Source organism: Canis lupus, chromosome 38 (genome assembly GCF_048164855.1).
Source record: "Canis lupus baileyi chromosome 38, mCanLup2.hap1, whole genome shotgun sequence".
In the NCBI taxonomy this organism is placed as follows: Eukaryota; Metazoa; Chordata; class Mammalia; order Carnivora; family Canidae; genus Canis; species Canis lupus.
In genome coordinates this window covers 1,267,811-1,274,939 of record NC_132875.1, presented here as the reverse complement: position 1 = coordinate 1,274,939, position 7,129 = coordinate 1,267,811, and the positions used below count along the sequence as shown (strand labels likewise).

General features: G+C 46.6%; 1 protein-coding gene across 1 annotated transcript; it reads left to right on the top strand.

The window, feature by feature from the left end:
* Positions 1–4,219: 4,219 nt before the first annotated feature.
* LOC140626655 (olfactory receptor 10J4-like) lies at positions 4,220–6,840 on the top strand. The gene has a single exon (XM_072814402.1). The coding sequence runs from the start codon at positions 4,688–4,690 to the stop codon at positions 5,717–5,719; it is 1,032 nt and encodes a 343-aa protein (XP_072670503.1). The 5' UTR covers positions 4,220–4,687; the 3' UTR covers positions 5,720–6,840.
* The last annotated feature ends 289 nt before the right edge of the window (positions 6,841–7,129 follow it).

The window sequence follows — 7,129 nt, the reverse complement described above, 5'->3', positions numbered from 1 at the left end:
TATTTATTTGAGAGAGAGAGAGAGAGAGAGAGAGATCGATCCTGAGCAGAGGTGAGGGGCAGAGGGAGAAGCAGGCTCCCCGCTGAGCAGAGGCTCAAGCCCAGGACTCTGGGATCATGACCTGAGCCCAAGGCAGAGGCTCAACCGACGGACCCCCCCCCCCGCCCCGGCGCCCCAGAATCTTAACTGTAGGGACAAATTGATGGTCACAGGGCGGGAGATGGTAAGGATGGGTGAAGCAGGTGATGGGGATGAAGGCGTGCGCTTGTGAGAAGCATCGACTGTCGTATGGAGGTGTCGAATCCCTATATTGTACACCTGAAACTGATTTCACACTGTATGTTAGCTGGAATTTAAGTAAAAAAGTGCAAAGTTCTTACAGCACAAGTCAGAGACTGGCTTGCTGATTGTTCGCTGGTACTTAGACCGGTGTCCAGTGAGGGGTATCTGAAGGTCAGTCCTCGTGGACCTGGCTGCAGGGGTCCACACTTGGATCCTACTTGACAGTTGTTGCTTTCCTTGTGCCACATGTGAAGAGTCATTTCCACAAGGTCTTAAGCTCCTCTCCTTTGGCACCAGAGAGATGGGCAGGAAGTATGGCACAGACCTTAGCAGGACCGTGGTCCAAACCAACAAATTTTGAAATCAGCCCTTTCACCCCAGAGATTTCTCCTAAGAGCCAAGCCATCTCTTTCTGTCTCTCTCTGAAAATGTGAATCCCAGGATTAGCAAACGAGCTTCCTGACTAATGAGGTCTCTAGGCACTGTGCCGTTTGGATTGTGCCCTCTGCTACTGGTCACTCGGGACTAGTTGCTGCTGTTTTGGGGAGAGAGACCCAGGAGTCTGAGACAGTCTGCACCTTATTAAGAAACCTCAAGCCGGAGTTACTGCTTTGTGACTCAAAAAGGAGCTTCTGTCAGAGGAGACTGCGGGAATCCAGAGGAACTTAATGGGACTTTTTCTGTCCCTCCCTTGTAGACTCAGACACTGGAAGACGGGGCGATGCATTGTTTCCTTCCTTTCTAGTTTCTCGAGTGTCACATTCTGGGTGGTATCTCAAGCTTAGCCAGCGAAGGACGGGTTCCTATTAAACCACAGCTCTGCTTAATAAGATGTTAGTAATCTTCAGATAAGAAAATTTGCAGACTTTTGGTAGAATAGCATTATTTTTACAGTGATCTAAACTCAAGTAACTGATGGGTTTTAAATCATTTCAGGAAGGGCATTGACAAAACTCTGGGAAATGCTTTATAACTATTAGTAAAAGCAAAACAGAACACCCATATCTATTATTGCAGGCAGTCAAATTTTTCTGAGCGGAGGGATGTGACTCTCAGAAGAGCAGAGGAACAGGCTGTTGGTGAGTTTCCACTTCCTTATCTGCAGGGATGGTGCGTGTTGACGGTCGCGTAGTCATCAGAGAGCCCGCAGTGGCCAGTGGTCCGGGGGACACGAGCTCTCATAGAAGGTCTCGTGATTTTTATCATTTTGGAAGTGTGGATATGTGAACTAATGTAAGGAGGAGGGACATAAGACTTGAGGGACCTTTCATTGGGTCCTGTTCAAAAGGCCATGCAGAAATCCAAGCTCCGTGAGGCCAAGGACCGTGGCTTGGTTATCTTTCTGTTCCTGATACCAACACTCACATTTTGTGACGTACTCGACACTTTGAACCCCTGAAGAAACGGTTTTGCTTGGATTTAAAGCAAAATTTTGTTATTCACAGTAGACTTAAAAAAAAAAAAAGTCAGAGAATAATGAGATAATAAGTTCTCCTCCCTGGTGAAAAAAATGTAAGTAGTATATTCATCTAAGATTGAGTCAGGGACAGGCTTTGTTTCACTTTTTTGTGTATGTGTCATTTATTTGAAAGAAAGAAATGGTAACAACCCCAAAGTTAAAGATACAGTCTGAATTTCGAGGTTGATGTCCATCTGTGTCCTCCCTCCCGGTTTGTCCCCTTCCTTCACCTCCATTTCTTGCACCGTGGATGAGTAATCCTGCTCCTGCCAGTGTTTCTCATTTCGCCATCCCACTCTGTGCCCCCTTCACTGGCCGTTCTGCTGAATCTACCCACATAACGGTGCTGGGATGGAGTTGTTTCAGGTGTGGGTAATTCAGAGCTGACTAATGGTCTGGAGGAGGAAGGAAACAGAAATATTCTAGGCTAGAGGCATGAGTAAAATATTCTGCCAGGAAAGTGAAGTTAAGTTATAAGAATAAGCTGGATGAATTTCAGCGTAAGTGTGCAAGTATAATGAAAACTGTGGTTTTCCAGTGATGGGTTCTGAACTATCCATTATCACCCAGGAACGCAACCTGGATGTCACTACAGATTGTTCCTAGATGTGTCAGCTGGACTGGCTACTGTGGTCTAAGGGAGAAGGAGAACGTCGGGTGTCTTCAGGAAGGGAATTGAAAGCAAAGTGGAACAAAAAATCTTGTTCTACTGAAGCCTGTCTGTGTTGGGATAGTACGTGTTGCGGTACATGGATCTGGTGGGTGCACCTCAAGAAAGGTTTTATTTATTTATTTATTTATTTATTTTTAATTTTATTTTTTTAAGAATTTATTTATTCATGAGAGATGAGGGAGAGAGAGAGGCAGAGACACAGGCAGAGGGAGAAGCAGGCTCCAGGCAGGGAGCCCGATATGGGACCTGATCCCGGGTCTCCAGGATCACGCCCTGGGCCAAAGGCAGGTGCTAAACCACTGAGCCACCCAGGGATCCCTCAAGAAAGGTTTTAAAAGCACATGATGGAGTCCATGTGGGCAACTGGAAGGGACATGATAAAATGTGTAAAATTGAGGCTGTATAATCAAAGGCTTGTTATAAATCCTAGACTGCTGGGCTGAAGACCCCTATCCACCACAGTCAAGTACTTCAAATACACTAACACCTTTAATACGGCAATTCTAGGAGCCATTACTATATTCCATTACTATATTCAATTTACAAATGATTTTAAATATTGTGCTTAAAATTTTGGATGGCTACTGAAGGAATTTAAGCAGGAAAGCTCCATTAGCAGATTTATAATTTTTTTATTTTAATTCCAGTGTAGTTAACATACAGTGTTACATTAGTTTCAGGTGCACAATGTCATACTTCAGCAACCCCATAGATTACTCGGTGCTCGTCACCATAAGCACACGCTTAGTCCCCTTCACCCATTTCATCCCTCCCTCACAGCCTCCCCGTTGATAACCATCAGTTTGTTCTCTACAATAAAAAATCTGGTTTTTTGGCTTATCCCTTTTTTCCTTCATTCGTTTGTTTCTGAAATCCCACATGTAAGTGAGATTGTATGGTATTTGTCTTTCTCTTACTTTGCTTAGCATTATACTCTCTAGCTACAGCCACGTTGTTGCAGATGCTAAGATTTCATTCTTTTTTATGGAAGAGTAATGCTCCATGGTGTGTGTGTTCCATATCTTTATCTGCGCACCTCTGATGGACACTTGGGCGGCTGGTGTAATCTGGCTGTTGCATATAATGCTGCAATAAACATAAGGGCGTGTAAATCTTTTTGAGTTAGTATTTTTGTATTCTTTGGGTGAATCCCATTGGCAGATCTTTTTAAAAAAATGTTATGACAACATTCATTCAGGAGGCAGGTTTGGACTTGGACCAAGGTCAATGCGATGAGGGAGCTCAGTTGGGAGAATATTGCAGACCTTCCGGAGAATGATTGCTGTGTGTGCTCAGAAGTTGGGTGTTGGTAGAAAGCACAGGGAGGAGGGGACAGAGGACAGAATTTTAGGAGGGATTATTTTCCACGTGGAAAAGGATGATTCTCAGCTTTCTGAATGGAGGTAATGGTTGAACATGGTGAGTTCTACCAAGAGTAGACATGGGTTTAAAGGGCCAGGCTAAACCTGCTGCTGCATAGTTTCTAATTTTGAGCTCACATGAGATGAGTTCATGTCTGCCCCTATCTCAGCTCGGAGTACTCAACATTGGAGGGAGAAAAGAGAACATCCAGTCCTTCTCTGATTAGGTGAATTTTAATCCTTGCTCTCACACTAGGAAAACCCATTCCCTACTCGAAGGGATGGCCTCAGATCTGTTCCATATGGCTTTCTGCTAGAATTCAAGGAGATAAGCCAAGGGCCTGCCGTGTACCTTATCAAGCCGTTGTCTGTGGCCTCAGAGGATACTTGGTGCAGGGTTTTCAGGAGGAACATCTCATCAGAATGCTCCCGTTTCTAGTCTTTCACAATCACTGGGGATTTTAGGTGCAGGGCTTGGGGAAGTGAAGCCTAGGACTTCCTTACATAGGGTTCTGGGGAGCAGAAATCCCTGCAGGGTGGTGCTAGGGCGTAGGGCTGTGACAGTGAGTCCTGACCAGTGTTGAAAGGATACGAGCCTCAGCTACATTTTGTCTTCCACGTCAGTTACTGTTCCTCACTGGATCCTTCCCGGCTAGTTCAAGAGTGCTTGAGGAGGAACTATAGCACCGAGCTTCCTCCTTGACCTGGACTCCCCTTTCTGATGTCTGGGTAATTACTTCTACTCATCTTTCCTTTACTCTGTCTCTACTTTCCCTCTCAGAGCTCTCTCTGCCATCAGTCTCAGGATGCTGGGGCAACACTTCTGTAGAACCCAAGGAGAGAATGGGTCAAGATGATGACAATGGAGAATACTGATGACCCTCAAGGTCCAAGGCATTGCTCAGCTGATGGATGCACTTTTTAACTGAAGGCCTTGGGTTAGCCTACTCTGTTTCACGGTATGCTCATCACACCTGTCCTTGGCCCAGACCTAGACCTCCCTCAGTGCCAATGCCAAACTCCACTGCTGTGACTGAGTTCCTCCTGGAAGGGTTCTCCAGCTTTGGGTGGCAGCACCGGCTTGTCTTCTTTGCTGTCTTTCTAACTCTGTACCTACTGACTCTCTGCGGCAATGTCATCATCGTGACTATTATTCATCTGGACCGTCACCTCCACACCCCCATGTACTTCTTCCTGAGCATGCTGTCCCTCTCTGAGACCTGCTACACCGTGGCCATCATTCCCCGTATGCTTTCTGGCCTCCTGAATCCCCACCAGCCCATTGCTGTCCAAGGCTGTGCCACTCAGCTCTTCTTCTATCTCACCTTTGGCATCAACAACTGCTTCCTGCTCACAGCCATGGGCTATGACCGCTACGTGGCCATCTGCAACCCCCTGCGGTACTCAGTCATCATGAGTAAAGAGACCTGTGTCCAGTTGGCATATGGATCACTGGGAATTGGCTTGAGCATGGCCATCATCCAGGTAACATCTGTGTTTGGCCTGCCCTTCTGTGATGCATTTGTCATCTCTCACTTCTTCTGTGACGTGAGACCCCTGCTGAAGCTGGCCTGCATGGACACCACTGTCAACGAGATCATCAACTTTGTTGTCAGTGTCTGTGTCCTGGTTCTACCCATGGGCCTGGTCTTCATCTCCTATGTTCTCATCATCTCCACCATCCTTAAGATCACTTCAGCTGAGGGCCGGAAGAAGGCTTTTGCCACCTGCGCCTCCCACCTCACCGTGGTCATCATCCACTATGGCTGCGCTTCCATCATCTACCTCAAGCCCAAGTCCCAGAGTTCTCTGGAGCAGGACAGACTCCTCTCTGTGACCTACACAGTCATCACCCCCTTGCTGAACCCCGTTGTGTACAGCCTGCGGAACAAAGAGGTCAAGGATGCTCTGCACAGAGCTGTGGGGCGGAATCTTTCCTCTTAACAAGGAGAGATTGTTGAAAGCCTTTTATTTGATTTTGTGAATGTATATTAATTTTAATGCTGTGTCAGTAAGGCTTTTAAGTATGAGATCAAGAAGAATAGACTTTAGTAAAGGAATTAAAACTGGGGACTTCCATTTGAGCTTGTCATGGTTTCCCATGCTTCCTTCAGAGATGCTCAGCAAATGCCCAAGACCAGAGGGGAAAGATTTACCTGCCTGGGTCACTCCCACCCACATCCTGTCACACACGTGTACACCCAGCCACACAACTCCATTGAGACACAGAACTGGCAGCGTTCTACAAAGCCCATGAACAAAGGGTTTGGAAGCCACCTCGGAAAGACTTTCACTGCTGTTGGAAGGAATGTAGGAGTAGTTTGTGCAACTTTTTAACAAGTGAGGAGACACATGCATATTCTCTTCTGTGGACATGGAGGACCATCTCGTAATCTGCTTTTGCTAATTGCTAACATTCCCCAGATTCCTGAGGAATCTTCAGGAGGCTTGGGTACACACTTGCCAGGGTAGAACTGCCTTACCCAGCCATTCCCGGAAAGGAGGGGTACAAATAGGAAGTCAAAAAGGTCATCAGCTCTCAAGCACGTAGAGGTGTGTTGTCCACAGCCTGGAGGTGGTGAGGTGAGGAAACACCAGTAAAGGGGAACGTGTTGAAAAGTTCAACACCTTCCGCATTTCCAGCCCAGGAGTGAAAAGCACAGAGGTTGGAAGGAGCTAAGCAAAGCCTGGTTCTTTTGTGGGCTAGACCTATAAACTCTGATATGCTGTTGGAAATGTAAGCATTTTCACCACAACTTCTGAGAACACTTATCAATGAGCAGAAGTCTGAAGGTTGACTTAAATAAAAAATTTTCTGGTAAGCTCCTAAGCCCGCAGAGGTTAATCTTCAGACATTTCTTCTGAGATACTCCCAACGTAAAACCTGACCTAAAAACAGCATTCCCGTGTGAGCATCTCAGAAGGTGAACACGTACGCTCTGGTGGGTCCTTCCTCCTCCATCCTCCTGTCCCTCTCTGGCCTCCCACGCCGAGGAATGGGCACACCCTGAGCTCCAGACGCGGCTCCTATGGCGTCCGGAATCCAGCTGGCGCCACGGGGTGACCCTGCCCAGGCAAAATATCACCTGTGAGAGTGTCCTGACGTCGCTGGTCATGGGGGATGGGACGAGGCAGTGGAAACTCAGGAATTCTCTGAGTCAAGTTAACACGTCTGACTTTGCAAAAAAAAAAAAAAAAAAACCAACAACAACAAAAAACATTCACCTGGAAGGCGACCTGGAGGCCAAACGTCCTTTGCCTTTGTGTCCAGGTCTGTAGAAACCACAGCACGGTGCACTGCTGCGTGCATAGTCGAAATTATAAAAATATTCAGGCTTAGTTATTCTGCTTAAT